At 59.0% G+C, this 24,286-nt stretch overlaps 2 protein-coding genes across 21 annotated transcripts in view; one reads left to right on the forward strand and one right to left on the reverse strand.

Moving 5' to 3' along the window:
- LOC118541415 (uncharacterized) lies at window positions 1-19,410 on the forward strand. 19 transcript variants are annotated; one of them, XR_013444082.1, is made up of 12 exons: window positions 1-303; window positions 548-621; window positions 1,146-1,353; window positions 1,679-1,998; window positions 2,210-4,932; window positions 5,043-5,282; window positions 5,611-9,104; window positions 10,464-12,209; window positions 12,336-12,402; window positions 13,013-14,706; window positions 15,281-15,477; window positions 16,659-17,436. XR_013444082.1 is itself a non-coding variant. In XM_078062464.1 (8 exons), the coding sequence occupies exons 4-8, from the start codon at window positions 13,165-13,167 to the stop codon at window positions 15,375-15,377; spliced, it is 354 nt and encodes a 117-aa protein (XP_077918590.1). In that variant the 5' UTR covers window positions 5,980-9,104; window positions 10,464-12,209; window positions 12,336-12,402; window positions 13,013-13,164; the 3' UTR covers window positions 15,378-17,436. The 19 variants fall into 19 exon arrangements, 1 of the variants encoding a protein (XP_077918590.1); XR_013444083.1 differs by having other exon boundaries at window positions 17,049-17,436; XR_013444073.1 differs by having other exon boundaries at window positions 13,013-14,555; window positions 14,642-14,706; window positions 15,281-17,436.
- The window catches only part of IRF8 (interferon regulatory factor 8), a 22,139-nt gene continuing 12,895 nt past the window's right edge, over window positions 15,043-24,286 (reverse strand). For both annotated transcript variants that reach the window (XM_036101038.2, XM_036101039.2), the window contains exons 5-9: window positions 23,987-24,092; window positions 22,798-22,845; window positions 18,070-18,456; window positions 17,635-17,750; window positions 15,043-17,190 (exon numbers count right to left, since the gene is read on the reverse strand). In XM_036101038.2, the coding sequence (XP_035956931.1) occupies window positions 17,014-17,190; window positions 17,635-17,750; window positions 18,070-18,456; window positions 22,798-22,845; window positions 23,987-24,092 (834 nt within the window). In that variant the 3' untranslated portion in view covers window positions 15,043-17,013. The remainder of the gene's footprint in view (window positions 17,191-17,634; window positions 17,751-18,069; window positions 18,457-22,797; window positions 22,846-23,986; window positions 24,093-24,286) is intronic.

A 24,286-nucleotide genomic window follows, 5' to 3' on the forward strand; every position in this document is an offset into this window, starting at 1 on the left:
AAAACAGACCAAAAGGGCAAAAAATGCAAATGTGCTGGTCCAACCTTGAACCATCATCTTTACCCAGTCCCCGGCAGCCAGGGAGACTCAGGAGAGAGCTAGCCACGTCCCAAAGTCTCAGAAGCTCTGAAAGGGAGCCCCCAGAACTGTGTGCGGTCACTAAATCACTGTGGGCTCCAGTAGGGCAAGGGCAACTCCTTTGATCCTGTGGCCTGAGCCCAGCACCACCTTGATGGGGTGGGTGTGGGTTGAGGATGGACAGATGCAGGGGTGGTGGGTGGAGGAATGGTGGATGGAGGTGAGGTAGGTGGTTAAGTTCATAGAGGATGGATGGATGGAGGGGTGATGGATTGAAGATGGAGGTGTGGGGGATGGAGGTGAGGTGGGTGGTTGGTGCATAGAGGATGGATGGAGGTTGGGTGGGTGGTTGAGTGGATGATGGTTGGAGGATGGGTGCATGGTGGACATGTGGATGGGTAGCTAGGTGGCAGGTGAAGGAGTAAATGAACAGTCAGTCATAAAAACTCTATCACTTGACCTCCAACAGAACCAGCCTGAGCGGAAACGTAGCCAGATGCTCGTCTCTTCAGATCTGGGACTCACACGGACCCACACCTAGAGGTGAGCCCCCGCCCCCCAATCCCGCCATCACCGAGGGATGGAAGGGCTAATCCAGGGAGCTCCCACCAAGCTGAGCAGGTCCATGCCGTCTGATAGGGCAGGGCCCTGCATGAGAAGAGAGCGTGGTTCTCAGGCGGGATTCTGCAGAGCTGGCCGGGGAAGGGGCAGCAGCTTCCGTGGGGCTCAGGAGGACAGGCCCAGACAGACATGTGGAACCGCAGGGAGGCGGGGATCCTGTCAACAGAAAAGGCAAACTTTGCTCCAGAGTCCCCCCGCCATGGAATCACCCACTCTGCATCAAGGAGTGAGCTCCCCCGCTGCTTCAAGTATTCAAGCCAGGAATCGCCAACAGTGGCGGAATACAGTGACCTTCCTCCCATGAAGGCCGGGCCTGTGTCCTCTACTTCAGTCCGGTGGGCCCTGTGCCTGCCTCGAGCAGTAGGAAAGGCAGAGATGACCCTGTGGCCCTGTCCAGGCCTTAGCTGCGGGGGCCTGGCAGCTAGCTCCCTCTTCCTGTCCCCCAGGACACCTGCCCTGATCCTGAGCCACCAAGCAGGAAGTCCATGTGCCCTCCTGGAGAGGCCCTGGGGCCACACAGGGACAGCGGGCCCAGCTCTCCCGCATCCCCATCTGAGAAGCTGCCGTGGGCCCTCCGGAGCGGCTCATCGGCCACCTGGGTCCCCGACGGAAGAACCAGCTGGCTGAGCCCTGCCGAAGCTCCCGACCCACAAAGTTAGTCAAAGTGGTGGGTGTTGTGCACCGCTGAGCCCGGGGACAGTTTGTTCGGCAGCCCTGGAAGACAGTATACCAGCTGGGGGACAGGCCCCGTGGTCCACCTGCGGCAGGGTCAGGCCCTGAGTTTCACGCTCTGGTTTGAGAAAACCCAGACCGATAAGTCTGGGACAGACCTAAGATGGCAAATCCCAAATTTGCTGACTCAAAAATTCCATCTCCTCCCAACTGAAATGCACGCTTGCCTGCCCTCCGAGGGAAGGCGGCGGGGAAGTCCAGCCAGAGTGAGCTCTGCTGGTGAAACCCGTCCTTTTGTTTCTGCCAGAGCACGGAAAGGGGTTCGGAAAACCGTCCAGCAGGGAAGCCTGCCAGGCGCTCCTTCAGCCAGGCGGCCCAGGGCAGCATCCGCCGCGAGGAATCCAGTGACAGGACGGGTTGAGAAGGGCCCCTCAGCTCTGGGTCTTCCGTCCACGACCTGTAACTCCAGTCTCCCCGAGACAAACCCAGACTGAGGGGCAGTCTCAGCCTGGCCAGTGCTCCCCAAAGCTGTCGAGGCAAGTCTGAGAAACCCACAGCCCAGAGGTGCCTCAGGACACCGGACGGCCGAACCCAGCGTGGGATCCTGGGACGGAGAAAGGACGTCAGGTAAAGCCAAGGAAATCCGAATAAGACACGGACTTAGCTGATAGTAACGGATCAACTCTGGTCCGCTCATTGTGCCAGAGCCCCATACCATAAGGGCAGGTGCTAGTAAAAGGGGGGGTCTGGGGGGTGAATGGGAACCCCCTACCCTATTTTTGTAATTTCTCTATAAATCTAAGATGGCTTTTAAAGTTGGGGTGGTGTTTTTATTCAGATGCCCAGGCCCCATCTTGAGAGCAGATTCTGGCCCGGATGGGGCACAGGATTGATCTTTGGCTGGGGGCACGCGGCCCCACTCCGTGCGACGGCCATCAGAGGACCGGCCGTAGGGGACAGCGCAGCCAGTCCACGCTCAGTCCATCCTGATGTAGGATGGACCCACGGAGACTGGGAGGGATCAGCGGTCAGGGTGCTGCGGTCGGGAGCCCTGCCCTGGGGACGGAGGAGGTGCTCTGAGGTCCCTGTCAACCGTAGGATGCCACGCCTCCGAAGGACAAGGCCACCAGGTTCAGGAGACCCGGATTCTAGCGCGAGAAGAATGGCGTCTGAGCTCCAGTCTCCACATCCGCAGAGAGCGGGGGCCGGCCTGGGCTGCTGAGCCGCGTGCCCCCCACGGGCAGCCGCCATGTTTCTCCGACGTGCGACGTAATGTTTTGCTCTCACAGTATGTTCCGTAGTGGGCACCAGAGGAGAGTAAAGGTTAAGTGCGGCACCCCTGCATTCCCGCAGCTGTGCCAGTGATCAGCAGGCCGTGTGACCTGGAACCGGCTGTGCCTCGGTTTCCCCATCTGTAAGAGAGGAATGACAATGACAGTCATCCCCCAGGTGGTCGTGCAGCCGGAGGCGGCGATACAGGAAGCGCTCCAGAGGTGCGAACTGTCGTCCGTGAGACCAAGAGCTGCACGGGACAGGAGCCTGTTTCACTCGTGGGTGTGGACCCAGGCGTGGCACGTGGCTGGTCAGCGAGCATCCGTGGGATCGTTAAATACCCAAATATCTGCGAGAGAAAACGTTGAGTGTAGTGGAGAGGAGCGTGCCGTAATTAGCTACGGGACAGGCGAGAGAAGGAAAGGTGCATTTCTTGGAACTTGGGAGAGCTCTGCCTAGTCCGCTGTGGTGGGCAGGATCCTGAGGCCCCCTCCCCGGAGCCCGAGCGTGTGTCGGCCTATGGCAAAGGGCAACTAAGGTTGCAGGCGGAATTAAGGTTACTAATCAGCTGACCTTAAAATAGGGAGAGGATCCTGACTTGAGCCCCGGGAGCCCCGATGCCGGACCTTGGGGCCCCAGACTGTAGGAGAATATGCTGTGTTGCCCTGAGCCGCTCCGTTTGCCGTAACCCCGCCACGACGGCCGCAGGAAACGGCAGGAAGGCCAGGGCGTCGTTCCCCTCGACCGTGACGGGACTGGGGACGGCAGGAGCGCTCGAGACGTTTCTGGGCACGGGGGGCACGGTTGCACCGCAGTGGTCACTCTCTTGACCAGCGTATTCGCGGTTATCTAGAGGCTTTTAATCGGCAGGGATGGGTCACAAATTCCAGGGTTCAAAAGCAGAGCACCGAGAGAAAAACACGGCAAACCCCTGGTTCAAGTCGTTGCTGACCACACACTGCCCGTCAAGACCCCAGAACAAAGCTGTCTTGGAGGTAGAGGACGGTGTTCGCTCTTACTTACCCGGGCGGTGTGGATGGGACACCTGCTGGTGACGTTGGAGAGTATCCGTGTCTGATTTGGGCCACCCCGCCTTCAAGGCCCTTCTGCTGCTGAGGGACGCTCCCATCCCGGAGCCAGGAGCCGAAAATGCTGGATGTTCGCTTTCCAGGCCCCCTTGCAGCTGGGTGGGCCTCGAAACCAGCACACAAGCCCCCAAGAAGCGAGGGGCGGCTTCCTGGCCTCTGGCCCCCTCCTCCAGTCCCCGGCGTCCTGTCAGCAAGCTCCTCTCTGGCTTAGCTCGAGCGCAGGGGCGCCTGGGTCCCACGAGGACACGCCACGGGGCCCGGCCCTCCACGAGCTCGGGGCCAGGACCCGTCGGGCCGCACCACCGTCCTCAGAGGCCCAGCCACCCTCTCCCAGGCGGATCGGAAAGGCCTGGTGTCACGACCACCGACTAACTCATCAGCATGTAAAGTGCCCAGACCTATCGAGGAAGAACGAGCAAAGCCAGCGGAGGGGTGCCCGTCCCCCGGGAGCGGCAGAGCTAGCGGCACGGGAAGGTGGGGTGACAGCCCGACAGGGCCTGCCTTTGCACGTGGTACGTCACTCCCCCCGGCCACACCGGGAGCTGGGCAGTATGGGAGAGCAGGGGGAGGCCCGGAGAGGCCATTTCTGTAAGTGGCAGGGCTGAGGCTGCAGAGATCTGGGGCTTCTCCAGCTCGTGTGGGGAGGAGAGGGGACCAGGTCTGTGCCTCGGGATGCTGGGGGCTGCAAGGAGCAAACTCCGGACTCGAGGGGGTGTCTGCCCTAGAAACCAGGAATCCTAGAGCTGGCAGGGGGCAGCACTCCCCTGCCACCTGCCATCAGCATCACCCACAGGCTGGCAGCAAGAGGGAGGCGCGTTTCAGTCACCTCCCCGGCCCCGGCCTCCAGCCGACAAGGAGTGAGGAGACTTTTCCCGGAAGCCTCCCTGCAGATGGTGTCTGCCCGGCGTGGGCATCACCGTCGGGGCCAGGGGGTGACATCGCTGTCATAGGAGGGGTCAGGAATTACGGCTGGGTCTGAGAAGGGGACCCTCTCCCTGAGTCACACGGGGAAGGAGTAGATGCCGGAACAGAATCAGGGCTCTGCGAGCAAGGCAGAGGTGGGGAGACGGATGTCCGCTGTCGAACAACACTGCCCCTGGCGCTGGCCAACTTGGAGGCCAATTCTGGTCTGTCCCCCGGACCTGGGCGATCTGCTTACATCACGGAGTCTTGGTTTCTTCGTCTGAGCAATGGGAATAAGGTTTGCTAAGATGCTTGGGAGGGGCGGGGAGAGGAGTGGTCCTCCGCAAATGTGAGTCTCCCACGAATGTGAGTCCCCTTGCTAACCGGATGACACCCTCTCGTCCACAGGACACAGAGCTCCTCCCCTACACACCACGTTCCCCTCAGAGCCTTCGCCGTCATCAGCACAGCCCGTGAGCCGAAATCTTGCTGTCTGTTTCCTCCAGAACTCAAGAAAGTTCGCCCCGGCCTGGCCCTCGGTCTTGGTCCCCATTCAGCAGGTGTTCCGGCCACGAGAAGACTCTCCTCTGATGGGCAGAGTGGTTCAGAGTGAGAACACAGGATCCACATTAGAGGGACAGTGTGAGGGTAAGTTCTAGAACATTCCGGCCGCTTTCAAATTGCTGACCCAGTCACACAGCCTCTCCTTTGGTGGTCCCTTCATCCAATACCCCTCAAACGCCTACGACCGATGTGCTGGGGCGTAAGTCGGGCACCTATCTGGCAACGGTCAGGTCGTGTCTCCCCGGCGAACACGGGCTTTTTATAAAATCTCCTTGGACTGTTTGAAACGCTCGTGTCTGAAATGAAACAGAAATTGTAAGCCTCGTTTAGAAAATGATTCCTTCCCTCCCACACAATCTACACGATGTGCCTCCGATGTTGTACAGATTTTCCAACTAAGAATTTCCTTTAGGTCGAGCCCAAGAACCCAGAGGAAGCTAAGGAGAACGTCTCGAGAAGGCCCTGCACTCACCGTGGTTTCGGGTGGAAATATGGTCTTCGCTGTGACGGCATCATGGTTGACTTTCACACCAGAGAAAGGAAGGACTGACTTTAACCTCAAAACGAGGAAGACTGTAACAGTCACACAGAAAAGCAGTCGCCTGAACTAGCAGCCGCCGTGGCCTGGGGGTCCGGGAGCGTGTGGTGGCCGTCCCCGTGGACAGCTGGAAGGCGGTGCCCCCCCCCCGGGCTGGCCACGCAGGACCTGCCACGGAGGGCATGGCAGAGGAGGGCATGCCCGTGAGGACGGGCTGGCAGCCTCGAGTCAGGAGGAAGTGGCTTGTGCGAGCCGTCGCCCTCACAGCAGGCCAAGCAGCAGAAATCTAACCACACAGGGGCACAGAGCTATTTTCAACCTTGGGGTTTTCGCCCCAAGTCCCCAAAGCGCTGGGGCAGCCCAGCTCCCGTGTGACCCCGTCAGGGCCCTGGACCCACGGGAAAGGACAGAAGAGAAGGCAGGTCTGAGAAAGACGGGCAGGAGGACGGGGGGGCAGCACGTCTCTGCCGTGGACCCTGGGCCGTGGGCCGCGCTGGGCCTGGGCCTCCCGTCTGCTCCGGCCGTGGTACAGACGACCACGTACCCAGTGGCTGAAAACACACCTTCGCTCTCTTCTGTTCTCTCACGCACACGTAGATTCTGGAAGTCAGACGTCCAACGCAGGTCTCACGGGGCTCAAGTCAAGGTGTCGGCAGGACTGGTTCCTTCTGGAGGCTCCAGGGACAATGTTCTCTCCCCTTCTCTAGCCTCAGAGACCACCGCAGTCCTTGGTCCGTGGCCCTCCCGTCTCTCTGCCTGACTGGCCCCCTCCTCTCCTCCTTCCAGGACCCTGTGGGGACGCTAGGCCCACCGGCTCATCCAGGACCACCTCCCCATCTCCAGGTCCTTAACCAGCCCCATCTGCAAAGAGCCTCCCGCCATGAAGGGAGCTCCCTCCCAAGTTCGTTCTGAGCACTAACATACAGACATGGTGGGGGCCTCCCCCTTGTCTACCTCACGGTCCTTCCTTCTGGAACCTTCTAAGACTCTGGGCAAGGGAGATGAGGCTTCTACCAAACTCGCTATCAACTACAGTGGTGGCCGATGGCCCGTCCACGTTCACTCGGGAGCGAGCAGCAGAGGTGGGTCCTCGACCCATCACCCACACGGATGCCACTCTGGTGTCCGAGGCCGAAACCACACTCACCTCATCGAATCAAGACGGACCAAAGGTTTGAAAATCAAGCTGCTCAGCCCCGAGGGCTCTCACTCGCTGCTGCTGGGGACGCAGAATGTTCGGCCACCTTGGAAGACAGTTGGCCTTTTCCGCACAAAGCTGCACATCGGCTTAGCCCGTGATCCAGGAGCTGTGCGCCCAGGAACGCAGCCACGGGAGCCGAGAGCGAGGGTCCGCTCAGGCGCCTGCACTCACGCGGGAGCAGCTCCGTTCACAGCCCCGGCAGGACGAGGACCAGAGCCGCCTGGGGGCTCGGAGCTCACGGAGGTGCCGTCGGAGCTGGTGAGTGAGGACAGAGTCCGGGCGGGACAGGCCACAGCTGCTGCCTGGGGTCATCGCCGCCTCTCCCCTCCCGCCCTTGCCATCCTGACCCTCCGTGTCGTCAGCTCCCAGAGCAAAGCCCTCCTGCCCCGGGGCCAGTGTCCCGTGTGGGCCTGAGAGCGGGTAGGGTGAGGACAGCAGCGCATGCTCGCACAGGAATGTGGGCGCCGTGTGCCAGCGCGCAGGGACCCCAAAATCCCAGCTCTGCCGTGTGTGCGTGCGTCACCCGCGCACGCCATGCCATCCGTGGAGCCCGACCGAGCGCCCGGCCACGGAAGGAGACGGGGGTCCCCGTGTGCTCACAGCCCGGGGGGTGAGACCCGGGGAGCACAACCACCTGGCCGGCTCTCCGTCGACGTTGAGTGAGTGCGGTCACACGCATGGGAAGTCGTGGCGTGTAAGTCGCCTGTGTGACTCCCCACCAGAGCTGTGTGCGTGGGTGGTAAACACATAGAGACCAGCGGGGAGTCCGGATAGCGCTGTCCCTGCAGCCGACGTCGTCCCCCCCCAGTGGGGACAGGAGGGTATCGGTGGGGTGCAGGCGAGGTCAGGAGCCCGCGAAGGCGAGTGCAGGGACCCCGGGCTCACTGTGCGGGGTCCAGGGCCCCTTCCCCGAGCACCCTCTCTCTGTGGCTTCCCACCCATTTGCCGGGGGGAAACCGAGTCCTGCGGCCATGACCCCGGCGGAGGGGGCAGGGCCCGAGCTCTGGTGCTGCCAGGTCTGCAGGCCTGAGACGGAGGGAAGTGATCCCAGCCCCCGCATCACGCTCAGGAAACGAAAGGCACACTTTAGGGAATCACCTTGAGTTTCAGGACAGCCTATGTCCCACACCTTCCCCCCCGAAACTTCCGAAGGACAGGCTCTTGAGTAAACTGTGTCTTGGCTGGAAGTCCTGCAGCGTTCACTGGGCCACGCGGCTGTTGCAATCTGGTGTCTCCCTCCCTGGTGCGCATCCCCAGACCTCCAGAGGGGCCCCCACCTGGCACCTGCAGCACGTCTGGGCCCCAGCCTGAGACGCCTTCCCACCAGCTACCCCGTCCTCCCTGTCCATCAGGGCCCGGCCAGCGCCCCCCTGCCACCACGTGCCCTGCCTCTGTTCTCAGAGCCCCCCCCGCCGAGCCTGTGCCCCGGGCTGGAACGTGGATCACATACTGCCTTCAGCCCAGGGCCCGCCCAGCGGCGAACGCTTTCTCGTGCGTCGGGAACTTTGAGCAGGTGCCATGTGCTAGGGATTGAACGGAGAGCAAAGCAGAGGCTGTCCCTCCTGCGTGAAGATCAGCGTCTCCCCCAGGGCGTCACTTTGGCCCCGCTGGCAGTGGGGACGGATGATTCTAGTTGTGGGGCAGGGAGGCTGTCCCGTGCACTGTAGCGTGTGAGTGACACCTGGCCTCTATCCCCTGGACACCAGCAGCCCTCACCTCTCCAGCAGTGACCAGAGATACCTGCATGTCCCCAGGAGCGAGCCCCCGACTGGTGGCCAGAGCAGGGCCACGCACGCAGTGAAATGTGTGACGCTTCTCAGACCCCGACTCCTGCGGCCCTGGGAGGAAGAAGTGACCCCGAGGTGCACCCCGAACAGCCTCAGCTCACACTTAGAGGGGGTGCAATCGGGGGCCTAGCCACGGTCTTCTCCTCTTCAGAGAAGAGGGGTGTCGTCGACACCTGCAGCATGTCAGGACCCTCTCCTCCCGGGAACGTGGAAACTCGGGGAAGCGGACTTCTTCGCGTGAACAGCACGTGACGCCAGTCATCAAACGATCGGCAGCCGGGCGCCCTGGGGAGATTCGCGGAGGGTCGGTCTCTCCGGTGCGGCCGGTTGGAGGCAGAGCCCGGCTCGCTGCTCCAGAAAGCTGAGATAAGGACCAGACAGTGAGTGTTTTCGGCTTTGGGGGCCGTGCGGCGTCTGCTGGAAATGCTCCCCTGTCACCGTGGTGTCAGAGCAACCACAGGGCGCGTGCAAACCAGGGCGCATCGCCCTGTTCGGTGCAAGCTGGCACCGACAGGCAGTGGGCCGGATTGGCCAGATCCGCTGAGCCCTGGTCTCAGGGAACCAGAAGAGAAAGTGCAGGAGCAGGACGGGTGGGGCAAGGCTGTCACCACCCAAGGAGGTGGCCCCCAAAGGGACAAGAAGAGGGAATGGTTCCTGGTGCTCAGGGCCAGTCACGTGTAGACCAGGGCCCTGGGAGCGGCACGGCTGACTTGGGGAGATGCAGGGAGAAGACTGGGGTGGACACACGCTGGCCTCTCTCCTCCCTCCGACTCCTGCCGGGGCCCCCACTGGCTGACTCGGCTGGAAGCCAGAGGGTGGGGGAGCCTGCTAGCGCTCCGTGGAGGTCCACTTCCCGGGCAGCGAGCAGGGAGGCACTCGGGGGGCAGGAAGGCCCTTTTGGGAATCCCTTTGCTCCCTCTGGTTCTACGCCCCCTGAGTGGTCCGCGCAGTCGTGCCCACACCACCTGCCCACAAGCAGAGCCTGGCCCCAACGCGCCACCTCGGGCAGCGGGCCGGGCCTGAGCACCGGGCATGGATGACCTCATGCCATCCTCACAGCAACCCGAGGACAGGGCAGTTACCCTCACAGCAGCCATGTGAAGTGGGCGTGACAGATCATTTCGAGCCAAGGATACTGAAATTCGGAGAAGGGAAGGCCTTCCCCAGTGTCTCGCAGCTAATCAGCGACCCGGTCAGGACTTGAACCCTCAGCCCCTGTAGCTGCCCTTTGCAGGTGCACCTGGCTGAGAACTAGGTGCTTTTCCCACCTTCGTCCCCCTTCGTCCCCCTTCCTCCTCCTCTCCCCTCCTGGCCTCCTTCCCGTGGCCCTCGTCTGACCCAGTGATGCAACAGCCCGGCCAGCCTTGCAGTTGAAATATTCCGAAATGTACAGTGGGCCAGGCCATCTGCTTCCTGCGAGCCTAGCTTCTGCCCCTGTCGGGACCCCGAACAGACGTGCAAGGGCGTCAAAGCAACAGCCACTTTATTTCCGGGCTCGGGATTTCTAACTGGCCCCGATTGCTCAATGCTTGTTTTGGACGGAGGAGCAGCGGGGAGGTCAGAAGGGAGGCTTCTGCAGGTGCTACGGGAAGGGAAATGCTGAACGCAGGGGGGCATCTGGGGCTGCCCAACGCACCGTGATTTTTGCCCCCAGGAGCTCTCCAAGAAAACAGCAGAGTCCCTCCCTGTTGCCTTATCTCTGAGCGATGTTTGTTTTCCAGATTCTTTGTTCTTTCCAGCTCCCTCGGGTCCTTACGATTTGGAAAAAGGAGAAGAGGAGCACGCCTTCCACGAACCAGGTGGTGGATGCGTGTGTGAGCAAAGCCTGGAACCGAGGGCCTGTCTCAGAAGTGTCGTCCCCCCGCCCCCCGACCAAGGAAACGTAGCCCCACAACCACAGGCAATTTCAGGTTTGCTCACATCCCCTCATTTCACTGCTGAGAGCCCCGAAGTCGGCCCACGCGGCCGGCCCACCCCAGCTCTCGTGGAAGGCCTTCCTGCCTCCCGTGCACGCGCCAGCCGCGTGCTCGCACTCCCAGCGCTCGGGCTGGCGCGCGCTGTCCGTTCCTGGGCCCCCCCACATCAGCTGAGGCCCCCCTCCCGCGAGAAACAGCGCGTCTAGGAAGGGGGGGCGGCGAACCTGAGCTTCCACCTAGAGCGCTCTGCCTGGAAAACCGGAGCTGCGGAGGGTCTGTGAGCGCCCTCGCAGGGACCCTCGTGCTTCGTCTGACCCCACAAACCCCTCGGGGGCTCCCGCTCCTCCGCACTTCCCAGCAAGGACGCGCCGGCAGGGGAGGGGACGTGCCCTGGGTACCTGCGACGTGCCGGGCGGCCTGGAGGACCCGCCTCCCGCAGCCCTTCCCGCCCGCGTTCGCTCGCTCTGCCAACACTGACCGCGCACCCCCGCACCCCCTCACTGCCCGCACCCCCCGCACGCCAGGCCCCCGTTCCAGCCGGTCCTTGCCTGTGCTCAGGAGCAGATCATAAATAGGAAATGACAGGATAATCAACAATTGCATTATAATTATTTCCTTATTTATATAGTTGTAACATAGTTTCAATCTTTATATAATCATTGAATAATTACTACATTTATAAAATCAATTTTAATGAGATAATTATAAAATTAGATAAATATATAAACAATTTATCACATCACTGAGTAATTAGCAAATATTGTATATAATTATAGGTAATAATACTGTAAGATTATTTCTTAGACCTAATAAATCTAAGACTTATCAAAATTTAATACTAAAGTGATTGAATTGCATAAGTGATAGTTTTTTTTTTAGTATTTCCTGGGGCCAGGGACTGTTGTAAGCCCTTTATCCTCACAGTAGGTGATATCACTGCCCCTGTTTTACAGAGGAGGTGGTGAGGAACAGAGAGTTTAAGAGATTTTCTCTAGGACACACAGCTAGTAAGCCCTGAGCTGGAAGCTGAACCCTGGGCCGCCCGGCACGTGTCCCTCTTTTGAGAGGTGACAACACTCCATGGAGCCCCTAGCCCATCCCCTCGCCCTTCCCGGCGGCTGGACCCCGGCGGCGGGGGCTGAGGTTTCTCGGACTGCCAGAGCCCTGTCTCCCTGCACACACGGCCGGTGGCCAGGCCCGGGTCACCACTCCCCTGGGAGCACGTCAGCCAGCCCCGGTGGAGGTAGGTGGGCACGGGTCTGGCTCGCTCCCCTGGGGCCAGCCCCGCCGACTTGTGTGCCTGGCCCTTCCTGGCCCCGCAAGCCCCGCAGGATCACCTCCATGGGCTTCTCCTCGCCCCACTGGCCCTTCCTGACGTGACCCCACACACACACTCCTGACAGTCCGTCCTTGTTTCTGGCTCTGCTCCTGGGCGAATCTCCCGCGGGATCCTGCCCGGCTCCTCGGGAAGGGCAGTCCACGCCGGTCAGCTGCTGATGCTGAGTGCTGGCCCAGCGCCGTGCGACGCCGCTTTCGTGCGCTAACGCGGCCCTCACAAGCAGCCTGCAGGTGGGAGAACTGAGGCGTGGGGGCCCCTCCTAACCTGCCCCCATTCCCTCAGCTACAGCCGTGCCCGGCCCCACAGAAACCACAACCGAGGGCCTGATCTCTTGTCCGGTCTCCTGTTCTCTCCAGCACGTTTTGGCAGAGGCCTCACGTCGGCGGTGACAGCGAGGAAGGTGGCCCAGCCTCAGCCTGAGAGGTAAGGAGCAGAAGGAAGGGAGGGGTCAGGGAAACACCCCACGAGGCTCTCACCCCCGCCGAGAAGCTCCCCTCTGCTGGGGACGGGCTCACACAGTGACACCCCACCTCACGCCCTGGCTGGGGATCAGTGTTCCCAAGGGAAGGGCCACGTTCTGAAGAAGGTGAGTGTCCACGACCAGGCACCCACCACCGCGGGGTGAGGGAAAGGCCTACCTGCCTGGGGCTCAAGGAACCAGGGCTTCCGGGGAGGGCGCAGAAAGTACGTTTCAACAAAGTGTAGGCGGGATGCGCAGCAAAGAAGATGCTTCTGCTCCCTCCTCGCCCCACCCAATGGTTTCCAAACATGGCTGCTAGCTCCGTGGCGCTCCTTTGGTGGAGAGGTGGGGACCCTGCCCATGCTCCTCAGCCTGGGCGGCCTGTGACTGCTTCAGTCAATGGAGCGTGACACAAGTCACTCTGAACGGTGTTGAGGCTGGTCAACAAACACCGTCCAGCGTCCCCTGTGTCCCCTGGACTGCCCTGGGGCTGCCATGTTGTGAGGAAGCCCCAGCTACAGGGAGACTCCACGTGTGGCCCCAGCTGCGCCCGGCCTCCCACCCCCCCCCCAGCCCAGACCCTGGACGCGGGGATGAAAAGGCCTCCGGATGATTCCACCCTCCCCCCACTGTGTGAGTCTTCCCAGCTGACCCCCCCCAGATTTGTGGAACAGGAGGAGAGCCAACTCCATTGCGTCCTGTCTAAGTTGTGACCTGCAAAATCCATGAGCAAAATGTAAGTTTGAGGGTGGTGTGAGGGGCGGCCCCCCATCCCTGGCAGCCTCCATCCAGATGGAAAGGCAGCCCAAGCAGGACAGAAATACTATGCACGCTTTCCTCTTGACGCCTGAAGTTGGTCGGGCCGCGTGAGGCCCCGCGTACCCACAGACAGCTCGCAAGGCACGTCAGATCAAGTAAGTGTGGAAAATGCCGGCTCCAGTGAGTTTCTTACCATGAGCGAGAACTCGAATGTGCCCATGCCCAAGAGGAAGATGGAGATGAGCAGGTGAAGACGTTTACTGCTTCTCCCTGCTTTTAGTAAAAACAGCCCCACTTTCCACTGAGAAGCCACCCCTCCTCCTCCCTCAGCCCACTGAGCTGTTAAAATTACAGTTATTAGTTATAGATCATTCTTTAGAAAGAATTTCCAAATATTTCTGAGTAGTTGAGTTGCAAAACTTTCTCTTGTGGAGAGTCTGAATCACTCACACAAATAACTTCTTCCTGCTTCCCAGCATGGCTGCTGTGTGGAGAGTAGGTGTCTCAGGAACACCCAGGGGTGCCTGCCCACAGCCCCTTCCAGGAGGACTTCCCTAGGACCCCAGGCCCGACAGATCCTGGGGATGCATACCCCAGGAGGTCAGCATCTTCATCCATCTGGACATTACAAAGGAAAACCAAAATTTTCCATCCCAGATGGATTTTGCAAAAGTTAGTGTACCAAGGGGCAATCGCTCAGCAAGTGACAGTTGAAATAGCTTCACTTGCGTAAATGTTTCTAGAATACGAAGAGTGAAGGCCACTTGTCTGACCAAGTGTCTCATGAGCCGGGTCCCACTGGCTGCCCTTGGGTCCCAGAAGCTACTTGTCCAGAGGAGGCCCCACGTCCCAAGGGTCAGGTCATCTCTGGGGCCCTAACAGCATTTTCCGAACTCCTGGCTATTCCTGCGGCCTCTGGTCCCTGAGCCCCGCCCTCCGCAGATGAGAGCACCCCAGCCTCCCTCCTCTCCTTCGAGAAGCTGAGGGGGCAGGGTCTGCCAACGGTCTGCACAGGAGTGCTGAGCTCTGGGAAGAAGCAAGACTCCCTCAAGTTTCCACATTTGGCCCTGAATCCACAAGCAGAAAAGGGTTTGCTGATAAACAAAGTTTCTGCTTGCGACATGCGGGAATTAGTGTGACTCATGAGATGTCTAAGAAAGCCAGCGATTGGCCAACGGCCGCCTCTCCTGGGGTTTAGCCAGCCGGGGGCTGAAGCCCTGCAGCCAGGCCTTGTCAGAAAGCCTCTCACACTCAGCTGTCCCGGGCCACGAATGGCCACAGGCCACTGTCCACGGGGACGTGCCTGCCTTCCCTCATCTCCGCATGGAGGACTAGACAGTCCCAGTGCCCGTTGCCTGTAGGTGGAGCATGGTGGGGAACCTCCCCTGGGTTGGCTGGGGTCTGGGCCCCCTTGAAACTGATTTGTCCCGGGTTGTTCAACAGGTACGTCCCATGAAGCAACCTCCACGATGACCAATCTGGGATCCCCTAAGGACCCAGCGCAGTGAGTACGTCTATGAAGGGAGAGATGCACATCCCCATCACGTGCAGCTGACCCAACCAGGGGGGTCCCAGCACCTTCCAGGGCAGGCCTATCCCCACCAACCTCCTCCTCCCTCCACACTCCTCACAACACATACGAAGGGACCCCTGCACTTTCAGAAAAACCTAGCATGCCCTTTTTCTCCAGAAGGTTCTCTATGATCTGCAAGCCTCTCTACTTTTTTGCTGTTGTTTTGGGGATGAGTGAAAAACAAGCAAAAAATCCTTAAACTCACACTGCAGCACTGTTTAATTCCCCCTAAATGAAACATTTTACAGTGACTGAAAACACAGAGCATGAATCAGCTTTTAAAAGGGCATTTTAATAAAGAACAAAAAAGATCAATATACGTTTTAAGTGGGTACAAAAATAAATATTCATTTAGCATATTCAAGATCTATGTTTTACCATTTGTTTGAGCTAGACACCAAAACCCACTGTTCGGACATAATTTCAGAACACAGATCTGTTATCCTTAACAATGTGATGCTGCCTTTGTTGGCCAAAGCCACTTTTGCTGAATTTCCCTGTATTTTCAGGTGGATTCAAACACAGCGCAAGGGACCTACGATGACAAAGTTTTGCTCCGTCATCTTCACGGACGCGGCCACGGGGAATGTGACCAGGGGTTCTTAGGCTTGGATTTTAAATTAGACTCATGGTTACGAGCCTGCCAGGAAGCGATCCTGTTCCCCAAACCCCAGCTTCTCCCTCTTCGCGAAGTGCACCTTGACAGGTAAGGCCCCTTCCTGCCCTTTCAGGTGAGACTGAGCGAGGGCCGGTGGTGGCCAGGCTGGTTATGAAGGAGAAATGGGACAAGGATCCTTCTCCCCACCCCCCAGAGCATGGAAGGAGAGCCCCCGGCCCTGCCTGGGGTCCCCACTGAGCGTGGAGCTGGCTCCCAGGCCCACGGCACACACCTCCGCCCGTCTTGGCACATCACCCCAGACACAGGGAAGAGGTACCCCAACTGAGCAAAATACTTTTCCCCAGAAAAAAATGTTGAGGTGCTTTTTAATCGTGAAAGTGTTTTTGGAGCCATTGTGGAGATGTGTCGCGTGCACCGACGGCCAGCAGGAAGGCTGACCTGCCCCTGCCGTTCTGACACGCGTGGGGTAGTGAATGCATCGTCTCTGCTAGCGAACAGCCTGAGTTCTTCGGGGGCTAAAACTGGGACTTGTCCCCTCGGGAGTCTCAGTACAGGACTCTCTTGAACAGTAGAATTGGGTATGGCCCACAGCCACCTTGAACCTCAGGGAGTCCTAGGGCGGGGGAAGGCATTGTCCCTGCCACCATCCACCCCAGGACCGGGGTGGTGAGGACAGGTGCTGGTGACATCCTCTCCGATACGCCCGAGCCACGGCCACGCTCTCCCCACCACCGCCTGGGCTCTGGGCTCGCTGAATGGAAGGCACAAAATGCTTGTACAATCTACCATTACTTTTTGAATTTGTGGTTTATAGCCTGCTCACTTTATAAAAAAAAAAAATTCAAAGCAGTTTACAATAGGACAAGTAAAAGTATGCATATTTTTAAAACAGGTCAAAACCATTTAGCAAGAAGAAAAGAGCAAGGGATCTGGGAATGATTTAATTATAGAAGTGAAAATTTTAGCTCTAAGATTCCTGGCAGTAAGGCCCACAGGTGAGGACACACCAGTTCATCTGGTGCTGGACAGGCCCGCCTGGCAGGAAATCCGAGGCAGCGTGTCCACTCCCCTAACAAGCCTGGCGTTTTGCTTTCTCTTGCTGAAGGGAGACTGTTATCTAAGTATTTCGGCATCTTAACATGTTTAAAAAGTAAAGACACTCCACATCGATCAAGCGTATGAAATCATGAATCTACCGCTCTAACACAAGGTAGAGACAAAAAGCGGCCTTGTTCTGACAAGTTGATCTTCTCCAAATCTTTTTCCAGGAAGCAGCTATGAGCTAGTAAAATTGAAGGGTAAGTCTTTGGAAATGTCCATTATCCCCAAATGCTGAAAGAATCTAGCAACTAATGATAATTAGGGGAAATAAATGTTTGAATCACAGGTTATAGTTACAGCATCCAGGTCATTTGGGCGCACCTTTCAACGTTTAAGAGTCAAGTCATGGTTCTCCTGTTCGGGTATAAAGGTCAAGTCCTCAGGGAACGCCCTTACTGAATTAAGAGCTGAGTGAAGCATCCCACCCCAGGTCACAGGAATCCACATCCTTAAATAATTACAACAGTAATTGTAATAATGAAGCACGAGGTGTAGGCAGGACAGGGTGCCCTAGAGAGAGGCTTAAACGGTGATCTGTTGGTTTTCTCTGAAAAAAGGTCTCTGGTGTGAGGTGCAGATGTCTGGAAACATCCGGAAGACCTGGTCTGGCTGGGGCTCCTCAGGAGGCTGCACCAGGGAGCCGGCGCCGCAGCTCTTCCCCGCTTCTTCCACCAGCTGCCGGACGTAGAGCTGCTCGATCTAGAGGGACGGGCACAGGTCAGACGTGGAGGTAGGAGCTGCGGTGGGACAGTCTCGGACCCTGGCCAGATTCTCTGATTACCCGGAGTGCTGAGAACCTCCACATGAGTCCCAGATGGGCAGGTGCAAGGGAAGGGCAAGTGGTATTGCTGCAAAGTCTACGGTCCCAACCTGGTAGCCAGTGTTCAGAATTCCACCCTTAGAGTTTCATTCCTTTGACTAGATTAAATAAGGGCTTGAAAAGTCTATTCTGTCTCTCAGACCTTGAGGCAATTAAACCTTGCTAGAAAGGGGGTTTTGACTTAAACAAGGCAGGGGGAGAACACACATTGTTAGAGGCGGCAAGAATCCACGAGCCCCACGTGGAGGTCTCCCCCGGGCCTGCTGCCTGTTCTGCAGCCCAAGTATAAACGGAGTCCCGAGGAGTGGGCCGGGAGATCTTACCTGCACGAGAATGAGTTTGGAGCGCAAGGGGGTCATATCTGGAAACTCTTCTCCGAAGCACAGCACCACCCTGCCGTCGGGAAGCCGGCTCTGGTTGTTATAGAACTGCTGCAGCTCTGGGAGGACACGGGGGGGGGGGAGCTGACCACCGCTCCCGGCCTCACTCCCCTGCACCCCACCTCGCCCCCCTCTACAACCTCGCTTCTCCAGGGAAGCTGCCCCCCACTCCCTGGGAGTTCTCAGGCCGGGTGGCAGGAGACCCGCCCCGAGCTGGGAGAGCACTGGGGCCACAGGGAGCCACGACGCCGCTGGTCTGATGGAGGAGCACCAGGATTGCTGGGCAAGCACGCACAGAGCTGGACCGGAACCGGGCCCCCCCCGACGGCACAGAGCGCACGGGAAGGCTCGGGGCGGCACGCCGACGGCGGGACCCACCTCGGACGAACTGGCTGGTGTCGAAGACCTTGACCACCTCGTCGCGCTCCAGCTTGTTGGGCCGGTCCTTGCAGAGCACGGCGTTGCCGCTGCAGAACACGCGGCCCTGGCACAGCCGCTTGACCAGCACGCCCTGCCGGCTGCTGTGCAAGAGCACGCCGCGCTCCAGGTGCCCGAACAGCTTCCGCGTCACCTGCCGCTGCCGCTCGCTCGGGATGGCATCCGCCGGCGGGAAGCGCACCAGCTCCAGGCCCTCGGGGCCGTACAGCTTGGCGCCCGGCAGGCCCGGCTGGCCCAGGGACAGGCGGCAGCCCTCGGGGCAGGTGGTGGTGGTCTGGCCCACCAGCTTGCCCCCGTAGTAGAAGCTGATGACCATCTGGGAGAAGGCTGCGGGCGGGAGGGGCACCGGTCAGGGGCCGCAGGGAAGGGGGGCGGGTTCAGGTCTCGGGCGCCTGGGACCTCTGGGCATTCGGGGAAGTTCATGCACCCTTTAGAAAGCATTTTTTTTTTAAGCAAGCATGAATATACAGAATTACTAAGGAAACCAATGACTCAACATAAATCACCACAGCGCACTCCATGCTCCTGGCGAAGGTCACGATGACCCGTCCACTGTAGAAGTTGGTGAAATCGCTCCCCCTCCCCGACCCTGCTGAGACTCTCCTACGCCGTCCTGTAACACGCACGTGCGCCCCACCACGTACACTGTTCTACGTGCTACGTAACCCCGGGGCCTGCTCCCGCATTCATCACCGATGCGAATGCAAGATGCGAATTCCAAGGCAGGGTGAACAAAGATGCGATCCTTTTCTTGACAAATGCAGTCTCCTTGGGGTTCCGGGGATTTCAAATGGTGAATCTCTACAAAACCCTTCATCTACACCTACTCTCGGGAGTCTGAAAAACGTTCACATTAAGTCAGCGTCTCCCCGCAGGTGCTACACTGAGGGACTGAGCGAGGGCGGCGGTCACCTCCAGAAGCCCCGGCTTGGAGCTGGTGGATCCTTAAAACCAACTCCGGGCAAACTCCTTAAAGGGAGAGAATGGGTCTCCGAGCCTCGGGCAGCTGGTGCCATGGGGCCAGAATTCTGAAGAGTGCGGCTGGGCCTTGGGCCCTTCCCACCGGGCTCTGCTTAAGCATCGTTTGCTCAGGGGCGCCTGGGGGGCTCAGCTGGTGAAGCGTCTGCCTTCAGCTCAGCTCGTGATCCCAGGGTCCCGGGATCGAGCCCCGCATTGGGCTCCCTACTCAGCAGGGAGTCTGCTTCTCCCTCTGCCTCTGCCCCTCCCCCTGCTTGTGCATGTGTGTCTCTCTGACAAATCTTTTAAAAAATCATTTGCTCATCGAATAATGAGACTCCCCGCCGCCGTTCACAGGCCCCATTTTCTCCCATGTTCGAGTGAAGTAGCATTCTGGAATCATGCCCGGTTGGGAGCTCAGGTGTCCCAATCCAAGTCACTTATGTGACATGTGGGAACACTGAGGCCCAGGTGGGGTGGCCAGGAGAGGGCAGCGCCGGCATGTGACCTCGCGCCCTGTTACACCCGGTTCACCATCCCACCCACCACGCTGGGTCTGTAACATCTGCAAAATCGGGAAAATCTGCAAAAATGTGGAAAGCAAGCCCGGCGGGGCTGACACACCCCACTTCCTTCACTCCAGAACAATCCTGAGCTTTGTCCCAGATGACTGTCACCACTCCACACCTTTTCCCTGTCGCTGCCTCGCTGTCCTCCTAGCGGTGCCTCGCGGCCGGGAGAACTGGCTGCTGCCCAGGGAGCTCCCCAGATGCCCGTGCAAGGCTGTCCCAGGGGCCCCGGAACCACGGGGCGGCGTAGCCGGGGGAAGGTTCAAGCTGGCAGGGCCTGAGCGAGGACCACTGCCCCTGACAGGTGAGCCGCGCAGGAAAAGCCACCACCAGGACCTTCCGCAAGTCTCAGCAGCCCTCCGCCACCTGTCCTGCCCCCCAACAGCCACCCGCCAACCGGGGGACGATGCTAGGAGCACAGGCACCCTGACATGGGAGCCCAGTTGTGTGACCAGGGGCAAGCAACGTCACCACTCTGTGCCTCAGTTTCCCCATCAGCAGAGAGAATAGCGGCACCCACCTCCTCCGGCGGCTGAGGATGGCATGAGCTCATGTTTGCGCTTAGCACACGTAAGCACCCCACGAGCAGCTACGACTAGATAAAGCAGGATTAACAGGACAAAACACTAGCTGTGTACGTGAGACTCCTGAAGTTCCAAATCCTAACTCCGGGTCTCTGCGGTAGATACCACGTGCTGTTTCTAGTGCGCCGGACCTAGGAGCATTTAATCCTCACAACGGCCCTGAGGCAGAGGTGACTATTACAGCTAAGGAAACAGGTGTAGACGGGCTAAGGCGTCTGCTCGGACGGCATGACTGAGTGGGGGACACTGGATTCCCTTGTCCCCAGCAGACCGGCTCTGCCTCTGGGGTCCGCAGCACGGCGCCCCGCTGTCCGAGTTCAGCCCCCGCCTTCACCCCCGAACATCGTGAACACAGCCACGGGCGCATCTGGATCTGCCAGCGCACTGGGGCGTTGTTAACGCAGCTTTGTGGTCAGCATTTCACTCGGGAAGGCTTCACATAAAAACCTAGACTTCTGGGCGCCTGGGTGGCTTAGTTGGTTAAGCGTCTGCCTTCGGCTCAGGTCATGATCCTGGAGTCCTGGGATCGAGTCCCGCATCGGGCTCCCTGCTCAGCGGGGGGTCTGCTTCTCCCTCTGACTCTCTTCCCTCTTGGGCTGTCTCTCATTCTCTCTCTCAAATAAATAAATAAAATCTTTAAAAAAACAAAAAAAAAACCCTAGACTTCCAATCTCTCCAGAAAAATGGGGAAATCAAGCCCGGCGGCATCTGAAGGCCGTGGCGTCCATCCCTGCCACCCTTCACCCGCCCAGTCACTCATCACCTCGTCCCTGTGGCGCTGAGAACGGGGGACCCCTGCCACTGACTTATTTACACAGGTGGGGGGTGACCGGAACAGGGGTACCCAAGTCCACAACTTCTAGAAGAGCGTGTTAGGCTCTTCCTCGCATGAGGCAGTGCTACGGGTTGCTTCACCTGCTGTGTGCTGGGACAGGGCACCCGAGCACACTTCCTCCTCGCCCAGAGGCCTCGGCCCTGCCCCCCGGCTCCCCTCCTGCCCCCAGAAAGCACCAGTCAGCAGACTGCGCCGGCCGCAGCCCAGAGCTGACTAGGTCAGAGGCCTGGCCCTGCGAGCCAGGGCCTCCCGGAAGAGACAGCCAGGTGCCTGGCTTTGACCCCGGCCACCTGCTTACCAGCTGGGTGACCTTGACCAGCGACTGAACCTCTAAGTCTGGGTTCCCCCCTCTGTGACAGGCCCCAGCGTGCAGGACGGCTCTGCAGTGACTCCAGTGCTGTGAACAGGAACACCGCTTCTCTGGGTCATCTTCTTGCCTGGGTGGGAACCTGCCTCCACCGCCCCAAACACCCGTCCCATGAGGGCCTTGGTCCAGACACCTCTGAGCCCCATTTCCTCCTCTGCACCGAGAGACCTCCGGTCCCCCAGACCTAATGTTCTGTGGTCCACCCTGATGAGTCAGGCTGTTCACTACTCATAGAACTGACAGCTGTTGGGGAAGACACCGGCTTCCTTCACTCTAAGGCCCCATCAGGGAGCCGGAATGCAAATTCCAGGGACCACTGGCAGGACGTCGGAGTCCCCAGCATAAGTAGACAAAAATGTACCAGAGGCCACCTCGGACCATAAGGGGCAGGAGCACGGATGGGACAGCCCAAAGCCATATCCCAGCTCTGCAGCCCACGGCTGTGTGACCCAGGGCTTCTGAGCCTATGCAGTGGGAGGAGCAAGAGCACGTCTCCACGGGTGATGGGAAGTACGAGACGCGGACATTAAAGTCTCAGCACTGATCCTGGCACCTAGTCAGCATTCAGTAATGCCAGCCACCACCATCATCGCCATCCCCATCATCATCCCTACCATCTCCATCATCCCCACCATCCCCATCCCATTATCTCCATCATCCCCACCATCATCTCCATCATCCCCACCATCATCTCCATCATCCCCATCATCCCCACCATCATCTCCATCATCCCCACCATCATCTCCATCATCCCCACCATCATCTCCATCATCATCCCCATCATCCTCTCCATCATCTCCATCATCCCCATCATCAACACCAGCAGCAGCAGCACCATCCCCATCATCATCATCCCATCATCAACATTAATTAGTATCATTATCATTATGAACTTGAGTGTGGAAGAGAGTAAAAGAAATGGATACTCGTGACAGACACTGGTGACGTTTTTTGACCAATGACATCCCTACCAGAAACTTTTAACGACACTCCATTTAATCCTCACCACACTCTAGTGAGGTTCTGAGTGGCTCAAATCACTCTGCCTGGGGTCACACAAGAGGGGCAGAGCTGGGCCCGAGCTGTCCCCAGGCTCTTCTCCTGCAAGGTTATGCAGAAAGAGCTCTTTGGATCTATTTGTTGGTCCAATCCGAGAAGAACCTCAAAAAGGCTGGCCCCTCGCTTGCTCCAAAAGCAAACAGTGAGGAAGAGGAACCAGGGTCCTGACTTCTGACACCAGATCGGCTCGTCCATGCACCTGCGCAAGCCCACACAGGTCCTCTGAGCTCTGCCTTCAAAGCGCACCCACGTCCCACCTGCCAGCGCGGCCCAGCGCGGCCCAGCGCAGCCCCATACCTGAATGGTGCGCGTCGTAGGCGGAGTAGCCCGTCACCAGCGGCAAGCCTGCCAGAGAAAGCGAAAGGCAGATTCAGACCCAGTCGTGTGGGGAACCAACCCAAATGCTCCCTCTCCAGAAGTTTCTTTAAAAGCCACACATGGTGTGCTCCTGAGTTCCTGCCACAGGCTTCTGCTGAATTTGGGAATCCCCCCGCCCCAGCACGGTAACCCACATTTCGTAAACCAGACCTCAACTCAACCAGGAAAGAGGGGGAGGAAATGTTCTGTGCTGTGGGATTTTTGACCAATGGTCTGTGTGATGCTCTGGGGTCCCACTTCCTCCCACCCAAGGCCCTCCTCCCGAAGTATCACGGGACTGCATGCCCACCATCCAGGCCTTGTCTCCAGAGAGGGACCTGGGGCCCGAGCTAGCTTTCCCCGAGGTGTCACCACAGTGCAGGGAGAGGGGGCTCGCCCAGGGCCCCGGAGGCCAAACTGCCACCTGACAGCCTGGCGACCTCTGAAGCCAGCTGAGCCAGAGTCACCTCCCAGTCTCCCATGGGGGAACAGTGGGGGAAAGAGCCCGAGGGAGGAGGCACAGCAATCCGTGCGCGCAGAGGAGAGTTGTTTGAGTGGGAAGGTGGGGGGAGGCATCAGAAGCTGATAAATGCGTGATGTCTCCTTCGGCCCCCGTGACCCCCCGGGACAGGTCCTGGGGTCTCCATCAGGTGAGAGGACTGAGACTTGAATAAGTTACGCAACCCCTGCCCATGGGATTCAAATCCAGGGCTCCCAGTGAGCGATTGCACCGTCCTGGCCCTGGGCCCCCTCCTCTCCTGATGCCCTGGGCTCCCCGTGGCTCTGAGGGGTCCCTGATGTCCTAGGAGAGTGGCTGGCAGGCCCACGTGGCAAGCTTGAGTGTGGCCGAAAGCCCCTGTCTCCCCTCTGGTCTGGGAGGGGTTTGCCACCGCCCCTCCCTCCCCTCCGACCCTCCCAGGAGCCCAGGCAGCAAGCAGAGCCCTCCCGGGGGAAGGGTCCGTGTGCCCTCCTAAGAGGCAGTGGTGAAGGGGGCTCAGTTACCTTCAATAAAACAGGGATCACTGTAGTTCCACGGCCCGTGACCTCCCACTGCCTGAAGGCAGAAAGGGGGTGAGCGCCTCGCCCCCCTGCCCCCTCATGTGGGGCAAGCCCGGAGGCCCATCCTCACCTGCGCCGGACTGCTGCATCCACCACTCCGGGAGGAGCTGGTTCCTGCAGGCCTCTGGCGGGGAGGGGCTCCGTTTGACCACCCCCATGTAATCGTCCACGGAAGGCTGTAGGAACGGGGCGAGAGAAGAGCGGTGGTCACTGGGCTTCCAGAGTGGGACTCCGGTGTTTGTAGAGATGAACGGTTTAGACTTAACCAAAGACATACTGTCACCTTTATCCCAAGACAAAAGGAAAGTTTTACTTCTCATCATGAAGGATCCAAGACAAACCCACCGGGCTTAGCGATCAAACCATGTGC

This window comes from Halichoerus grypus, chromosome 15 (assembly GCF_964656455.1).
Source record: "Halichoerus grypus chromosome 15, mHalGry1.hap1.1, whole genome shotgun sequence".
Lineage (NCBI taxonomy): Eukaryota > Metazoa > Chordata > Mammalia > Carnivora > Phocidae > Halichoerus > Halichoerus grypus.